Genomic DNA, 19,374 nt, shown 5'->3' with positions numbered 1-19,374 from the left:
GGGTAGAAAGCGCTCAAAAGCGTAGTGGGAGCAAGTCATAAGGACAAAGGAGGCAATTTTTTTTTTTTTCTTTTTTAGTGTGGTAAAAAAAGATCCAGATATCTTTAGCCTTTCTGTACCATATAAAATTAAGAAGCCAAAAGTATATAAACTTAAACTTATGCTTAATAACGAATGTTTCAGGGCTTCCCTGGTGGCACAGCGGTTAAGAATCCGCCTGCCAATGCAGGGGACACGGGTTCGAGTCCTGGTCTGGGAAGATCCCACATGCCACCAAGCAACTAAGCCCGAGAGCCACAACTACTGAGCCTGTGCTCTGGAGCCCGCGAGCCACAACTACTGAGCCCACGAGCCACAACTACTGAAGCCCGCACACCTAGAGCCCATGCTCCGCAACAAGAGATGCCACCGCAATGAGAAGCCCATGCACCGCAAGAAAGAGTAGCCCCTCCTCGCCGCAACTAGAGAAAGCCTGCGCACAGCAACAAAGACCCAATGCAGCCAAAAATAATAAATAAATAAAAAATTAATTAATTAAAAATATATAATGAATGTTTCAACATTTTATCTTAGTTAGAAAAGGAGGCAATTGATAGGGGCTCTAGCCAAATGTGGAAGAGGGTGAGTACCAAAATAAGCCCAGCAATGAAACAGAAGCTAAGGAAAAACACAGGAAGCCACAGGTCCATATCAATAATAAACAGATAAAAAGGTAAATAGAGGGAGGGCTCTTGCTTAGAGTGGAAGTGCCAACTACTAAATGTGAGGGAACAGTGGAGTTGGAAAATCGTCATTTTGTAAACCATCACAACAAAGATTGGTTCAACAAAAAAAAATCACTGATGGATGCTAAAGCAAGGGAGAAATGTTGATAAAGAGCAGGATATTTCTGGAACCTTAAAGTGTCTTCCTACAGAAAATTGCAAGGGTAAAATTAGTAACTCTCCAGGGGAGAAATTGGCTAGCACTTTGCTGGGTTTATATCACCAATGGGTGGTGGACGGGTGTCACGTGCCTCCAGAAAAGACACTTTGGAAAGGACACAGGATCACTTACGAAGTGTCCCATCCAGAAATGCATAATCTGAAGCAAATCATGCAGGGACATCTGACAAAACCCCAAATGAAAAATGTCCTATGAAAAAAACAACCATACACCTAGAAACAGTAATGTCATGAAAGACAAAGAAAGGCCATTGAATGATCCAGACTGAAGGAGACAGAAAACTAATCCAGTAGCTTGCTAGACTGGATCTTGCACTGGAATGGAAAAAAATGTTATACGTGACATTATTGGGTCATTTAACAAAATTGGAATATGTGCCAACTATTATAGTATTCATATTAAATTTACTGCAGGCGATAACTGTTGTTAACACTGTGTTGTTATTTAATAGAAGAGCTCTGTTCTTAGAAATATACACTGAAGCATCTGGAGGAAATTCCTCTAAAATAGAGTAATGGAGCCTACAAATAATAAAGTAAACGGGATAAATTGTTCACAACAGGGGAATATGGGTAAAGGGTCTACAGGTGTGTTTTATACAATTTTTATTTTTGCAACTTTTCTGTGTTTGAAATTCTTTCCAGTGAAAAGGTTTTTTTTTTTTTTTAAAAGATTCCATGTTAATAAAGCACTACCTGTATTTTTCCTCTCACAAATGTGGTGATATCGTTCTCATTTTCAAAGATGGAAAGTGTCTGCAGCAGATTCTGCTCAAGCCATTCCCAGTGTTCGGTGATTTCTTTTCTGGAACCACCTGTACGAATGTAAAATGATGATAATAAATGTCAGCAAGTAAAAGACACTTTAAAAACCAGGCTCACTTCATCCATGTGCAGTGCCACGAAAGGAGAATACTGTTCCCACCAGCTCTGCCTCCAAACGCTTTCTCTCCTTCAGAAGGGACACACAGAAGATGCTGAAGGATGTAGAAACCCAAAGAGTAAGTACTGTGTTATGGTCACGTCTGATCAGGTGAGTCCAGAAACTTTTTGGACAGTCTTTCAGAGTAGAAGGCAGCAACGTTTCTCCTGTTCACTTTCTGAATTTAGCCCTATCCCCTTTTCTCCCCCAAGGACCTGCACTTTTCAGGGTAACGCAGATCTTGTAGGATACTAGGTTACAGCTGTTAAGTTGCAACAATATGAGGGCTCTGGTATGTCACTGGAGAGCTGATGTAACCACCTCCTATAATGGGCAAAAAATGATCCTCACTCCTTTCAATTATGAATGAGATGTGAAAATGGACTATCGCTAGGGAATAGCAGCCCGGCTCTCACCAGCACAGTTGCCCTGAATTGTAATGGGATGAGGTCATCCTCATAGCCTCCATCCAAATCAGAAAGAAGCAGCACAAGTCACCTCGCCTGGCAGCTTCCGAACTGAAACAACCTCAGCCTCGTAGCATAGATAACCTGGCACCCTGCTCTCTACTCGCAAATGCAGGGCATAACAGGGATGCCAACACAACGTGTTTGTCAAGACTGTAATAAATTGCCTTCCTTTAAAAAATTTTTTTTTCTTGCTCTGGGCTCATTAATGATCCTGCAGAAGAACAGTGTGTTAGAAATCATCCATATCATATACATAAATTCAGAATTAAAGAATGATTCACCCCTTCAGATGTCTCCTTAGATTTCCAACTTATCTTTTAATTGATTTCTTAAAAATGGCTTCTCTCTGTTCTTCGTCACCAGCAATTCAAAATATCTCAGAATCTCACTCTCGTTCCTGACTGGGAAAGGTCAAAGATACAAATGTGTCCACAATGATACTCAGACCTGTGAGGAACAGAACTAAAATCTCTTGGAGAATAAGAGGCAGGTTTGAGGGGTTTCAGATCCGCCGATCAAGGAGAGGCAAAACCAAACCAAACCAAACCAAACCCACGTTCATTTTCTTTTACTTTAAGCCTCAGCACCAAAAATTGCCTACATGGAATGCTTCTGCAGAGGACGAAGAGCAAATTTCTGAGGGGGGAGGCAGCCCTGCGGAACACGAAAGAAGAGATTGTCTGGAGCTCTTCACAGGCACTTTCCATGGCTCACTCTTTCGGGGCCATAGTCAACCACCTGGAAAAGCAATCAATGACTCAGTACTACGTTGTCATGGCAAGAGGTAGAACTCAGGATACCTGGGCTCCCCTCCCTCTCTGCCACCAGCCAGCTGGGTGCCTTTAGACAGTTTGCTTCATCTCTCTCTGTCTCAAACTCTTTACATGTAGCATGGAGACAGATAAAAATACCCAACCCCTTACTCATATCAGAGCAACGTTGTAAAAAAAAATCACACGGAATCATGTCTATAGATACACTTTGGCAAGTAGAAAACACTGTTCAGATGCAAAGTACAATGGCCATTTGGAATATTTAGGGAATGAGTCAGCCAGAGAGCTTTAAACATTTTAGACTTTAAAATTTTAAATAGGGATTGGAAAATTTTCTAAAGCATATCGCACCCTTCCTTGTCTGTAAACAGGTCACTCCCATCACCAGCTGTGACTGGCTGTGATACAGAGCCCAGTCCAGAGTGAATGCCAGCCACGTGCCCTCCAACCGCTGTCCCACCTGTACCTACTGGCAACAGTCAGATGTTCACACCTCAGGACAGAGGCACTTCCGGCCACCCAAGGGACCGCAGGATTTCTGCAGACCCACTGGGCACAATTCCCAGCCTCTGATTTTGCTTCTCCTCCGCCCCTGCCTATGTGGATCGCAGATGTGCCTTCCAGAGGCCAGTTTGCACACATCCCTTGGCTCAGCTGGGGCAGTCTGGCTGTTGACTGGTATCCCACCATGTGCTGCCCTTTACCAGGTGATCACACCAGGTACTTGACCTTGGAGTTCCTGTTATACTGGTGGTGGAATCTAACCACAAGTCAACCTCACTGTTCCTTGGTTATCCTGGGCAGAAGAGCCCATCGGCTACAAGACCCAGGGCAGACCAGGTGTGCCCTCACCTTTACACACACCGTCTTCGGTTTTTTTTGTGTTTATTCATACAGGTCCACCCCCCCCATCACCCCCCCAACACACACACACACACACACACACACACACACACACACACACACACACAGCCATGGTGGAGATGGTGTATGCGTACATGCACTCATTCAACAAACATTCACTCGTACCTCCGATTTTCATGGTTATTACATGAAGGTCTATAGGGCTGATCCCCGTCTTCAAGTAGCCATCTCAGCACACTTATATCGAAGTTCAGGTTTACTACTCACATTGTCCCCCCGCTCCCCAACTGCCTTCTCTGTTGCCCCAAGACCTCGTCCTCTTCACCTGCCCCACTGTCCGTCATTTCCACAATCTCCACCTGCCACCACCTAACACGACTACCAGCTCTTTTCTCTACTTCTCATTGCCTGGGACGTAGATCCCCACATTTCTGTCTGTAAATCCCCTCCCCCCACTGCTGCTGTTGTGTTGCTTCTCTGCTATCCTCCATCTCCTGTTGCTTCTCCCACACTTGTCACTGTCACATGAAAAGGCTGGCCTTTTGGAGTCACCACCAGCCGCTCACAGCTCCCATGTATAGGAGAGGCGCTGGGATGTCAAAGCTCAGTATCTTTAGGTTTTCAACTGTTTCAGATTGCTGGGTGCTTTGGGACCACTCCTATGCTACCAAAGAGGTTTCAGAGGTTTCTTCTGGTTATATCCAGATCTAAGATTCCAAAGTTACAGAAGACTGGGGTGTAGATAAGGAAGAACTTTGCATACCATTATAAGAAACCATTAGCGCCATAACTGAGGAAAGAAAAAGACACAAATGCCATCAGCCAATGGTAGTTTCAAGAATTACTTATGGATTCCTATCTATACCCAACAGATACTTTCCAGGGAGAGAAACGTAAATGTACGTTTTACATTTATATTTACTGTGCAAATGTACCATATTCTCTGAACCCTTTCCTAGATGCACAAAAAATGAGGACAGGTGTTCGAAGCTCCAGACTCTGGAGACGGGAAGCATGAGGATACCTAAAAGGCAGGGCTGGATTCCCTCCTCCAGCAGACAAGACCCATTCTGAAGATGCCAATCTAGTAAAAATTATCTCTGGAAGCAGGTGTCCACTTCTCATCCCAGAACAAACAGAAAGTCCACGGTACCTCTCAGAGATCACAGAGCAAACATCCTGCTAACAGTTCAAGAGCAACTGACACTTTGGCCGGACCACCCTTTAGGAACCAGCAAAACTCCAAAAGAAACATGTTGGGATCCTCAATGTTCCTTATAAATGGCTCTTTCATTTCTCAAGAAAATAAGTACAAGTGCTGCCATATTTAAGCGCCTGGAATTTTCCTTTTGTTACTGTGTAAAGTGAGATAACACAAAGCGCTTTTGCCACGACTCTGAAAAGGGGGCTGGTCTATTTACCCAACAGTTTGAGCAAAATGTGGTAGGCCTCAGAAGAGAAAGGAAGGACTTGGCAGTCAACTTTCTGGAAAGGCTGCATTTAGAGAGATACAGCAGGAAAAACAAGCCGACCCGACTGTGCAATCAGCTGAAACAACAAAGAAAGCTGTGTTGGGTATGAGAAGCCTTCAGGAAATCCAAGGTAAAGCTTTCTGCTGTGGGAAAAACCAGATGAACACTTGAGGGGCTTAAGGGTACTGAGACATTAATTTTGGAAAAATGAGAATCTTTATCATTTGCAGTGTTGCGTTTTGTTTTGTTTTCAGAATACCAGCCACAGGCCCTGTGTGTATACCTGGGCAAAACTTAAAGACTATCTAAGATGATGGAAAATACTAAGTCAGCCTAGTCTAATTTCCCATCTGGGTTGCGATGTACCTTAAAGGGCATGAAGTCCACAAAGAAGCATTAAAAGCGGACCCACAAAATTGATTCTACTGTATCTGGCCTCCGAGGATTAAGAACAAAGGCTTACAGACCCACCGATAGCTATTCAGTGGATATTTTTTTTTGTGATGCATGATTAATAATAATACAATTTGGCCCTGGGACTGCAGCACTGACTTAAAAACCTGAATTCCAGAATATCTAAGATGGTAAATTCCTACCGATCAAGAGTGTGTGTATGCACACAGGTAGGTATATATTTGTGTGTGCAAGCAAAAATAATAACCTCTTGTGACACAGCAGAAAACAAAACAAAGCAAAACAAACCCACTAAACCTCCCAGAGAGTAAAATGCAACCAATCCAGTATTTTCAGATACTGGAATAGGCTGCTTGGATCCCAGAGCTATCCAGTCCTCAAATGAATAGCACTTGAAGCTACTTAAATAAAGGGAACCATCTATTTTATGGCCTTAGCCACATACAACCTTAGCCCCAAAGATGATAATTTTGAAATTTAAATACTAAATAAAGTCAAGGGCAGTACCCAATACACTGGAGTGACACCTGCTGTCCCTGTAGGATTTACAAAGTACTCTCTACACCCAGAAAAAGGACAAACTTGTATTTGGAGAGGGCAAGAGATACAACGCCCCCAAATGTGGTGATGTGAACAGTTTTAGAAACAAAAGGGAGATTTGTGTTTTAAAAATCCACATCCAACTGAAGCTAAAATTTTAAACAGGTTAAATAGTGATAATGAAGTGTTTTCTATTACTTATTCGTGCTGGTTTAACCAAGGCCCAACGCCATGCGTTCACTATAGACACGCAAGCTCACAGCAATCCTACAAGTAGGTCCAATTACACTCCTTTTATAGATGAGGAAACTGAGGTTTCCATGTTTCTATGAAATCAAATGCAGAGTTTTCTGCCTCCGTAACCTACACTCTTAATTGCTGCACAGTAGGCCCTTCTGACATATTTTAGACGTGTGGTAAGTATGCATAGAGGTTAGATCCTCTGCAGTAATAAGGGGCCTGATTATCAGGGAGACAATATTACCTAATGGCTCAGACCACAGACTTTGATGTCAAAAAAGTACACCTGGGTTCAAATCCTACCGTGCCACATACTATCTTTGTGAGCACAGAGAAGTTACTTAACCTCTCTGCGCTCCAGATTCCTCATCTGTAACACGTAGGTAACAACACTTACCACAGCAGCTTGTGCTAGAGATTAAGGAAGATAATACACGTAAAGTCCTTAGCACAGGTCTGGAACATACAAAGCACTAAATAAACAGTTACTTTGCTATTATCATCATAAGCAACAGGACACAAAGATCTCCTCTTGAAATGTGACGCAGAAGACATTTCTAACTTCTGAGGTCAGAGCGCTAAGAAACCAGTTGCTGAACTGTTGCCAGACCATATGTTCAGCACAAATCTCTCTGGCCCTGACACTATTATGTTTTGATTGAAAAGCGAATGTATGATTGAAGTGAAGCAGGCCTTTACTTGAACAATCCTTGTGTAACTATTATAAGCTTCTTACATAACTCTGCTTATAATCTCTTACAGGTCATAACAGTATGCTCATAGCTTTATAATCACTTTGAGAAAAGAGGCCCAGGTAACTCATCCAAGCTTGGCAGTAAGAATTAGTGGTTGATGTCGTTATTTTGTATACTTTACTTAAATGCCAAGGTCCTCTCCTACCCTGATGGATAGAATGCAAATGGCTATCTTTCTGGAGGGCAGTCAGGCTAATGACGCTAAAAGGCTCACACACATGCATATTCTTTGACTCAGCGTATCTACTTCTATAAATTTATCCTAAGGTGATAACTAAAGTAATGGGGAAATATTTTGTTCATAGGATATTCACTAAGGTTTTTCAAAATGCAGTTAACATTAAGGGGAAAAAACCTTAGATTTCCAAAAACCAGCACATAAGTTAGATAAATTACATTATAAACACAGTAAAATATTATCTACCTATTAAAACTGACATTATAGACATGTATTTCTTGACATAGAAAATCTATACATATATGTGTATATACGGACACATATATATATGTGTATAGACATATATCTGTATAGACACACACACACATATATATAAAGTCTGGAAGGTGAAGATTTATAATGTGGTATTATTGTTTTTTAATATTTTATTTTCTCTGCTTATCTACATTTTCTAATTTCCTGCAATAAACATGATTGCTTAAAGAAAAAAAGCACGTTCTTTTTTTTTTTATGCGGCTGTGTTCCCAAGGATACAAGAATAGTTCTTGAGGTACACAGACCAAGAAAGGATGAAAAAACACTGACCAACCTCTACCAACCTCTACATGAGATATACAGAGGTATATCTCATGTGGAAGACAACTAAATCACCCACCATTTCGCTATCTAGTGTAGAGAAAGAGCAGAAGCAGAACCAACTAGCAAACTTTCATTAAACTCATGGTCTTACCAGCTGCCAACTAAAAGAATGTTTAATCATAAAAGCCAGCATGGTGCCGCTTAAAAAGGACGGGGCTGGGAGTGGGGAGGCCTGAGAACTTGATCTCAGCCCTGCACTGACTGGCTATAACTAGTAATGGGAGCTTGGGCACTTCACTTTGCCCCTGTACCCTGTCACAGTCTGAGTGTTGGACAAGGCGGTGGCTAATCTATCTTTCAGTTCTGAAAATGAATGCCTATCTAGGCCCAGATGAGATTCTAAGATGGTGAAGAAAAGGGAAATTAATCAATGGGCAGGGGAATCGAAGGTACCATTCAGGGCTGTGTTATCAGTGAGGTGTCCATCAAGCACACACCCTCCGCCCCGTTTCCTTTATCGGTCCTGTTGGAAGGTCAGATGTATCCAGAGGGAACTGTCAACATTTCCTTCTATCTTTCCAACCGTAACGCTTTTGTCCCAGAGCCCTTTAAGTAATGTCCTTGGAACTACCTGCATTTCTATGTGCCCATATTCTCATGAGGCTGTATAACCCTTCTTATTGTTTGAACCTTCCAGTTCTTCTAGCGGGGAGAGCCAAATGGGTTGCTGTCTACTTAAGTACCTTGAAGCTCGAGGGATGCAAAGGACTGGGCTCTCTCCTGCCTCTGGGGTACCAATGCCAAAACACCAGCTGTTGGGGGAACGCCTGCAGCTGTCTAGTGCCCTCGTGAGAGCACAGCTGTGAAATACTCAATCACTGGTGGGAGAGAGGCAGAATTGTCGGAGTACAAGCAGCTCAACAAAGCAGACTGGACCAATTCCTATGGTACTACTTCCTTTATGTTCTTAGAAATGGCAGGGAATTCTCTGGCAGTCCAGTGGTTAGGACTCAGTGCTTTCATTGCCGTGGGTTCGATCCCTGGTCGGGGAACTAAGATCCCGCAGGCTGTGTGGCGTGGCCAAAAAATAAATAAATTAAATTAAATTAAATTAAAAATTAAAAAAGAATAAAAGAAAGAAATGGTAAAACTGATACTTTACCGCACAAACCAGTGAAGAAAACGCAAGTCCGTAGGCTGGAATCGATGGCACAGTGGACTATCTACCAAAGAGACCGATGGCTTCATTTTGGGTAGCAGTGCAAAGGAAGAGTCGTTACTTAGGCAGAGATTTGGCTCCCCTTCCCAATTAAAGGTCTCAGTGCCAAAGAAACAGAAAAATCAATTTCTTCACAGATGATAGAAGATAATAAAAAGAAGTGTCTGAAAATAATGTTTCACCAAAGAACTCTTGGTTTTTGTTCCCCTCTTCTTTCTGTATGGTTCATACTGTTAAGGGCTGGGTGATTACTATATTGGGGGTAAGTGAGACTAGGTCCAAAACTAGGTCCTGCCTGGCTTCGTGTGGCTCAAGTCTAAGGCAATCATACGACTAGGATTTACCACGAAGTCTACTGTTCTCGTACAGAAAGTGGCCTAGGTGAAGACATTGATGCTAGATGTGCCCTTAGTTCAATTTACACAAAGCAAAGACTCACAAGGCCCATGGCATAAAACAAAGGCTTTGCAAAGCTATGGATTCTACAGGGCAGTGAGTTGGACATCCAATTTTCTGCTGAAGCTTCTCTTACAGCAACGATTCATGAAACTAGAGCAAATTACAAAGCCCTTGCCATACTGTCCCAGCAAATACCAACTTTGTAGTTTACAAAAAAAAAAAAAACAACAACATTTAAAATTACAAACCGAAAGGTCAGCCTATCAAAGAATCCTTTTTAAGGTAGCAGCTTCCGCTCTTAAAATCGTCTCATGAAAGGGAGCCAGGCACTTGGGTTTCAGAGAGAAATTGATAAGAAGGAACAATTAGTGGGTGAATGGGACTTTCACAATGGTTGTCACTTCTGTGGTGTCTTCTACAAGGAAAGTCTGGAGCTGTCTCTACGTGTAATCAATATATATACAAAAGCTAAAAGCACTCTGAGTTTATTATAATGAGATCATACACTTGTGATGGGAATACAAAAGTACATCTCTTTGAGGTATAAATTATGACATCAGCAATTACTACCCAGTGTTCCTTAGCCTTGGCTTGGCAAATAACTCAGGAATAACTCGGCTTTGTAACTCTGGGCTCTTCCCCACAGGAGCTTTCATAGGAGCCTCTGCTTGGCTCTTGTAGAGCCTCTGCCAACTACAGATTGGCACTCGCCACCGGCACTCGCCATCTACCTCTACGAGTATTAAATCCTGTGCTACTGCAGCTGCTGACTTTCAACACCCCCTGAAAGGAGTTCAGGGTGGAGATCAGAAAGTAGGCACTCTGTGCTCTGGGAAAAACTGGCGGAACAGGTCTTCAGATAGATATTTTCAGGAGCCGATTTTATGAGCCCAATTCTTGCGTCTCCTCATATCTAGAAAAGCACTAAAATCCTTCATGGTGATGTCTGCTCCTTGTGACTAGCAATAACCTTCACAAGACTGGCAGAAACCTTCTGCAAAAAAATACGTGTTGATTGCATGTACTCCCCCTTCACAAAAATCACATCTTTACTGACCTTCCCCCCTGCCTCTTTGGAGCAGTTTCTCAGACCTACCTGAAATGCTGTCTCCCGGGCTATAGTCCTCATTTTGCCCCCAATAAAACTTAACTCGCAACACTCACGTTGCGTACTTTTTTAAAGTCGACAGTAGAATTGGCAAAGCCCCGGAAACAAAGTGAGGAGTAGTGATGTCAGGTAACAGGGGAGAAAAAAAGGATGGGCTGAGGGGGTGGGAAAAAAAGACTCACAGATAGAAACCAGCTTGTCATAGCCCCATACATGTGCATTGATCTGGGAAGGCCCAGGAGACCCAAGGGCTCTGAGGACCTCCAGACTGCACAGGTTCTCAAAAGCCTCCAGGCAAAAGTGATGAAAGTGCTGGAAGGTGAGTGAGAGTGTCAAATCCTCATTAAGTCCAGGGGCGTTGGCGGTTCTGCCTGATTTCTAATCTCCTTTCTCTTTCTTCACTTGCTGGCTCCCCTGTCTATTTTAACACCATTCTACATTGTTCGCCAACTAAAGGTGACATTTTCCCAACCAACTTCCACAGGGCACCTCCCCTTCTACAGTAGCCATTGGGTGTTTCCCTTTGCGCTGAATGAACCGCACAGAAGGCTGGAACTCTATCTTACGTTGGGTTACACTGATAAGTCTGTCTTCCTCAGGGTCCCAGCCTCTCTCTTCCTTTATCCTTTATCCCCTTCGCTCCTGGGTGGTTTTCTCCCTGCCCACTCCAGATGCCATTCCTTCATTCAGTGGAATGCATAAATGCTGATTCATTTCATTGTTTCTCATGGAGCTATTTGCATCTGAACCAGAATAACTTTAAAGGGATACAACTACAATATTAGAATTTCGGTGTTACTAAATCCTTGAGGGTGCATTGCTAGGGCACCAGAGCCTTCCAGCAGCCTAAAATCACACCCACATAACTCCCCCTACCCTTGTAGAAGGCCGGCCAAGATTCCTGTCTTTCGTTGGAAGCCCCACCATCCAATGGCACTGTATGGTACTTGTTCGCACTGGGCTAGAACTGAGTATTTCCTTGTATTCTCAAAAGCAGGGGCCGGATCTAATTATCTTTATATCTTTAGATCCCAGCATGACACTTCTTACCAAGCAGAGATCAATTTAAAAACTGAATAAAGTCAACTGAAAGAGCCCCCAATGGCCAAAGCTGGAATAATTTGAGCAACAAAATAAAGTTGTATTGGATTGTAGCCCAAAGTACAAAGCAAATACTCATGAGTCCACAGTGATAAAAATAATTGAATAAAACTCCCCACTCTGTAAATGTGGGCTGTGCACGGTGACTTCCTTCCAAGGAGGACAGTATGGGAAGGGGAAAGAAAGAGTAACTTGACAGTGGAGAAACCTGAAAAACACTACTCCAGCCAGGTGATCAAAAACATCATCAGTCGTCAATGATCTGGACAGTAGGTGCCCTTGCTTGACATAACCTGATGAGAACAGCACTTTATCTCTGCGATCGTCCTCATAAAAATACACCATCGCAGCCTAATCATGAGAAAAACATCAGACAAATTCCAACAGAGGGACATTCTACAATATACCTGACCATGATCCTTCAGAAGTCGCAGAGTCATCGAAAACAAGGAAAGTCTGAGTAACTCCTACAGCCAAGAGGAGATTAAAGAGATACATCAACTAAATATAAAATGGTACACTGACTGGGATCCTGGAACAGAAAAAGGACATCAGGTAAAAACTAAGGAAATCTAAATAAATGAAGGACTCCAGTAACCATGTATTCATATCGGTTCATCCATTGGAACAAATGTTCCGTCCTAAGGTGTTCATCATAGGGGAAACTATGTATGTGGAGGGTATTTGGCTGCTTTCCAAACTCTCTGTTCAACTTTCCTGTAAATCTAAAACTGTTCTAAAGAATAAAATCTATTAATTAAAAAAAAATCAAGTGGAGGCGAAAAAATGAAAAGAAAAAAGGTAAGTGTTCAGTGCCCTTGCTCTTCCTATGGTTATTTGAAAAGTCACATGCAAACAAATAACTAAAAAAATCTTAGCCGCTTTGGACTGGCGGTTCTTGTGAGAGAGCCGATAACTGCATGACTGTTTACCACCATCCCAGCACATTATTACAGGTTATCATCAGGAGAAATAAACAATCCCTACTCAGTAGGAAGGACTGCACTGGGATAAGTAAGTATTACTTAGTCCACCCAGGACTCCATCATTTCCCAGCTTCCCTGAAGACAGGCTGGGGCCATGTGACTAGTTCTAGCCAATGGGGTGTGAGTGGAAGTGGTGGCACTTCTGGGTCAAGCAAGTGAAACACAGGTGTGCCTCCACCTCCCGCACTTTCCTTGTAAGTTGACCCTGGAGCCTTTGTGTTCTAGAGGGTGTCACTGCAGGTGGAGATGGCCACAGGATCCAAACAAGACTTCCCCAGAGTTAGAAAGAAACCTTTATTGTGTTAAGCACTGAGGTTTAGGGTTCATCTGTCGAAATGGCTAGGGTTACTTACCCTAAAATACGAAGTGATTGCATCTCACAATTAAATGTTCCTTCCCTTCTGACAGAAAGTTGTTAATCATAACTTTTTTCCATATTTCCAAACACTGCACTTACCACAGGCGATGGTCCAATAGACCAAAGAATCTGGAGTCTGGTACAGGATGCGGTAAGGAGAAACCCGGGCACTGGAGTCCAACACGACATCAAGGGTGCCCACCAGGAGGCCTGAGGGCAGAAAAGGGGGAGAAATGAGTAAGGGTTTCCTCTAAATCCCCAGAGGCAGCAGTGTGGACACTCCCCTTCCGGGGGACCTGCCAACAAGCCCTCTCCCACCACATCCCACCTGGACAAAACTTTCCTCTCAGACGTGATGATGGTGACTCTACGTTACCATCACCCACCTCCAAGGGGTGTTCCACCCACCTCCAAGAGACACTGCACAAGCTAAAAGAGCGCTGGCTTCAGAAACAAAACCAGCAAAGCTCCTAGCTCAGTCCCTGGCACACGGTAGTATTAATAAATGCCTGTTTCAAACAAAAGAAATAAGGTATTAAGCACTGATACCCTGGGGTCTCTGCTTTACCTACATTACACCCAATGTGTATTATTTTCTCCCCTCTAGCATCCTAGAAACAAATCCTTAATTTGAGTAACTTGACAAAGCCACAGGTACCAGTGACATACACCTGAGTCTGTGTACCAGGCTGCCCCATGTACTATTTTCGTGCGCCTCATTTTTCTTTTGTATTGAGAAGGTACAGTTCAGCTCAGCAAACAATAAGTGCCTACTATGTTCAAGGCAAACCCTGTGGGCACGAAGTTGAATAAGACAGAGTCCCTATGGCATTTATAATCCAGTAGGGGCGAGGGCCAAGCAGTGTTTTAGGGCTGCATTTAGAAGTGAACAGGGCTGTGAAACAAGCATTTCTCCATCTCAACGGCACAGTCCTTTGCCATTGGTCACATCAATTGTTATAAGCAGAGATGCTTGAAGCCTGGTCTACACTCAGCTCTGCAAAGATGTAGTAATTAGGCTGAGGGTCAGGAAAGGTACTGTGGTAGCACAAAGTTGAGTTCTTCCAATTGACAACCTCAGTGATCTTGCCAGGTCCTGGGGGAAACTTACTCACATCATCCAAGTCGAGGCAAGCTGGAACATTCAACAAACGAACTTAGCAATTTATGTGTGAGAAACACAAACGTCCAGTGTACTGACGCTCACTTAAGAAGAGGCAGTGCCTTCTCTTGCCAGGAGTGCAAATTCTCTTATAACCACCTTTCAGCCAACATCCCCCCTCCAGGAAGGTGTGCCTCCTTTATCTGCACCAAGCTGGGATTAGACACCAAACATTTTCTATACTATTCTAAAATTACACGGATACACACACACACACACACACACATTCTACAAAGTCAAATAAACAGGATTCCTTGCTTGGCAGGATGAATCTAAAAGATTTCCATAAAGTAAATGCCCGTAATTACTCTAAAGTCAGATGCAACCCAGCATAGAGCAGGGTTTGGACTCAGAAGGACCAGTTAGGAACTGTGGCTAGTTGAATAATCTTAGGACATTTTTTTCCAATGTCTTGGTGTTCACAAAATGGAAAATCATATGATGTAAAATAGAAATGATATGATGATTACAAGATTTTTTGTTGTTGCTGTTTTGTTTTGTTTTGGCCATGCCGTGCACCATGTGGGATCTTAGTTCCCTGACCAGGGATCCAACCCATGCCCGCCCCTGAAGTGGAAGCACGGAGGCAACTACTGGACCGACCACTAGGGAAGTCCCACAAGATTGTTCTTAAAGACTGAATACAATAAGGTTTGGGGGCAAGAGGCTGGTTGGAAGGAGGGGCTAGGCAACCTCTCTAGAACACGCCAAGATCTTCCTTTCTTTAATTTTACTTTTACTTAGATTGCATGGTTATTAAGGATGGCTTTGGTATGGAACTGATGGTAGCTGAGGCCGGGAGGGGGGGAGGTAAAGGCCGCCAGCCTCCCTTGCTCTGCCACAGCTCCGTCCTGGCTCTGACTCTGTTATGACCAGGTCTGGGGCATATGGACAGGCCATTTAACTTCTCGTGGCTTTCATTTCCTCATTTGTAAAGTGGTTGTAACAGCACTTGCCTTCCCGAACCTGGGGTCAAGCAAGAAGCCTAGGGCAGGTTAACATGGGGCAGCCCTACAGCTGTCCTTTTGGTCTTTGTCTAAGGCCAGGAATCCACTTGGGTTCACGGCAGACCACAGCGACCATTAGCTGACCTGCATACTCCAGGAAAAACAAACTTTCGCTAAAGGGTAAATGAATTCATTTGTTTGCTCTGGCCTGTATGAAATACATCAAAAATCAAACATTTAGAGTCTACAGAGTTTTCCAAGGAGTCGTCGTCCATATACTACCACACACGTGTGCATTTTTGTTTTCTCTACGGTGACTCGGATTTACCGCAAAGACCTCTAATGACTCTTCAATTATCTGAAGATGGTAGAGTGTATTAATAGGGAAAGCAGAAGAGTGCTAACTAAACTGGACTGCCCTCTGTGTTAACTAGAAATACAAAGACATGTGAAATACAGATTCATCCCTCATAACAACCGAATGTTGGTAATACTTCCCTCTTCTTGAATCAAGATACTGGAAGTATCACATACGCTGTTTCTAGGGCATACAGACTTCATCCCGGGATTAAGGAGTCACAGTCAAGGATTAGCCTCTGTGGTTTCATGAGCCTCTAAAGGAGCGTCAGGGTAGATATAGATTCTTCCAAGGGCAAGCGCAGCTCACTGGGCAGGGCAATCGACAAGAGGCAGTCCGGGTTCTGGAGTTCTTTAGTCCCGGCTCTGCCAACTCCCAGACCCAACCTCTCCAAGCCTCAGTTTCCCAATCTTTCACGTCTCACTGGACTTCTGTACTCTTTAACACCAAGGAGCAAAGACCTCTGAAACGACCCTATCTGCACAGCTTGACCGCCACAAATGTCCCCCACTATAATCCATCTCCACCATCCATTATCGTAATTAACAAAACCTCCGGCAAAGAAGTACCTTCTTTACTCAGAGGTAAAGAAAACTGAGTGGCTTCGAGGAGAGTCCCCTGGAGTGAGGGCTTCTGATTACATGCTAGCTCAGCAACGCTGAGCACGCATCCACGAAGATTTAGATGAACACTAACAGGCTCCCCCATATTTACCACAGGCTCCATGCTGAAATATTTGAAAGTAAATTATAGACAGTATAATACTGGGATGCTCACATTAGGTGCATGTACAATTAAACACATTTTGTAAAAGTCCTCTGAAAACTTAAGGCCCTGGATATCCCAACAGAAAGTAATGTCGTGAATTGAGACTCATAGTTGGTCAAATCAATAAATACATTCTTCCATGCACTTTGTAGCACTGACCAGGATTTTCCCTCCACCTGGAATGTTGTGCTTGCCCGTCAATGACCACTTCCCACCAGCTCAAACGACAAACTCCTAATTACCTTACACCACCTCTTTCTAAACCTGATCTCCCTCTGAGTTCTGCTTCTGTAATAACCACTGCATTTATTTAAAATTACATGTACATTTTGCCTTGTTCCGTTTCTTCTCCTCTTTCCAGACTGGAAGCTCCATGATGGCAAGGTCTGACTGTTTGCTTTGGACCCCTAGACCCCGCACTTTGCTTGGAGGACAGTGAGCCCTGAACACACGTCTGATGAAAGGACAAGTTAGGTATGTTTAGAAAACCTAAATAATAAGTTATTACTGTGCTGCTGTCTAATCTCTATTGAGACAAGGAGTCGAGACTCTGGAAAAGAGAAAATACTCCTCCTATACCCTCTGTCTACACTGAATACTAGAAGATGGGAAATCTGAAATCTAGCCTAGAGAATCCCCGCCGCCACCCCCCCCCAAAAAAAGCAGCAATCAGGATTTTCTTAGAAGTCTTATTACTTACTCATCCCTCTGAAGTGGCTGTCAAAATACTGAACTTTTCATCATTTCCCACACAAAGCACTGTTTTAGCAGCTGTTCTATAGTCAGCTATTTCTGGTGTTAAACAATCTTTGATAGCCTGAGATAACTAAGTCAAATTATGGCCCTCAAAATAACTCTTCTCTGCACCTACCTATTACATTAGCTCAGGGGCATCTTGTAACATTAAACTGCTGTTTTCAAGGAGACTCAGAAAACTCTCTGCAGAATTGGTACATTTAGGCCTCCCACCAGCTGTGGGCGCTAAAGGGTATGTGATGCAGACAGAGTCATTTCCACTCCTGGGCAGCCCCTCACCCCTCTGGGGGCAGGGATGTATCAGAAGAGTGTGGGACACATAGGGATGTGCCCATGGCAATGATCAATCCATCTACTGATGATCTTGGGATAATTTAATGTTAAAGTGGACAAGATCCTAAAGCTTACTTGGTCTCCCTCTACTCCCTCAGCTTTGTAGCCAGTCAGAGATAGAGCCCTACAGAGACCATGCTGGAGTGGTCTGGGGAGTGAGCTGTCTCCTGATATGGAAGCTACAGCAGTGCCCACTAGGGAATTCCCTGGCAGTCCAGTGGTTAGAACTTGGTGCTTTCACTGTGGTGGCCTGGGTTCAATGCCTGGTCGGGGAACTAAGATCCCACAAGCCACGTGGCACAGCTAATGTGTACTGAGTACCACTGTTTAATGAAATATTTCAAAACCACAGAAAAGTAATGAAAATTACAAAACACATATCCCACCACTCTGACTTTAACACTTGGCCTTATCTGCTTCAGATCTGTTTTGTTTTTTTAGAAGAAAATATAACATACACGGTAAAGGTCCCCCCTGTGCTCCCCTCAATTCTATTTCCCTCTCCATTCACCACCCTCCAGTTTTTTATTCTTCCCATCCAAGTCCTTATACTTTGACCCCCCTATGTATGTACATGAATATAGATTTAACACTGATGTATATTTTAAAATTTACATTAATGATAAAGAGTAGATATTGTCTTGCAATCTTTTTTACCCAATGTTTGGAAAATTTGCCCAGGTTATACTTGCAAATCTGATTCATTCATTTTAAATATTGTGTAATAGTCTGCTGTTTAAGTATACTGTAACTTATCCATTTTCCTAAGGAAGGGTGCTTGGGTCTATCTTTTTTTTTTTTTTTGGCTATAATAGGCACCGCAATCATTCTCTGTACATGATCCTTAAGCATGTGAGCACTTTCTTTAGAATGGAATTGTTGGGTCATAGGGTGTGTGTTGAGACTTTATTAGTCATTACAAAACTGCTTTCCAAAGTGATTGTGCCAATTTACACCCGTACCAGGAAAGTGAGAGAATATCCGCTTCTCCATAATATCCCCAACACTTAGTATTATCAGTTGTTTTTTTTTTCACCAATCTCAAGGATGAGAAGCAATATCTATTTGTTGTTGAAATTTGCATTTTTCTGACGATTAATGAGTTTGGGTATCTCTTCCTGTTTATTGGCCATTCCAGTTCTGTATTCTGAGTTATTTGCCTTTCCTACTATGCTGACATTTGCTGAAACTTCCAGATCAGAAATTCAGTTTACTGTTTAGAGGCTTTCACTCAGATATACACTGGATTTCGATTCACTTCAGCAAATACACACTGATATTTCTAAAGCCAGAGGGGCAGTACACTTGGATTTACTTCTTTATATATGTTCTATATAAAGGCAAGACCTTGGGATCAGCATTTGCAAGCCCCTCTGCCTCTCTCCCATGTAAGGTTTCTGTAGGTCACAGGCTCCCACCTTGTCCTTCTACCTGCTGCTGCCTCTTTGTCATTGGTACCCTGCCTGTATGTCTTAGGACTTATGTGAGCTACATGGTAATAGGCAGAAAGCACTTAAACAATAACATCCAGAAGCAGTTGCTAATGGGTATATATACAAAATCCATCCACATCGTAATTTTTACACTTCTCTGAATAAATCTATCTTGTTTGCTTGTCTGTTTTTAAAGACTTCAAGCCTTCACCCAAGTTATTTTACTTGATCTGGAATGTCCTCTTTCTTTTTCTTTCTGGAAAACGTCCATTTCCCTCAATATCCAGGTCAAGGG

General features: G+C 43.0%; 1 protein-coding gene across 1 annotated transcript in view; it reads right to left on the bottom strand.

Annotated features, from left to right (window-relative positions):
- The window catches only part of TBC1D9 (TBC1 domain family member 9), a 103,080-nt gene that overhangs the window by 42,783 nt on the left and 40,923 nt on the right, over positions 1 to 19,374 (bottom strand). Inside the window, exons 2-3 of the mRNA XM_082838522.1 lie at positions 13,422 to 13,532; positions 1,641 to 1,759 (exon numbers count right to left, since the gene is read on the bottom strand). Of these exons, the coding sequence (XP_082694648.1) occupies positions 1,641 to 1,759; positions 13,422 to 13,532 (230 nt within the window). The remainder of the gene's footprint in view (positions 1 to 1,640; positions 1,760 to 13,421; positions 13,533 to 19,374) is intronic.

This window comes from Leucopleurus acutus, assembly GCF_964270905.1.
Source record: "Leucopleurus acutus genome assembly, chromosome: 4".
NCBI lineage: Eukaryota > Metazoa > Chordata > Mammalia > Artiodactyla > Delphinidae > Leucopleurus > Leucopleurus acutus.
Note: the sequence above shows the minus strand (reverse complement) of the source record. Positions and strands in the feature narration are given on the sequence as shown.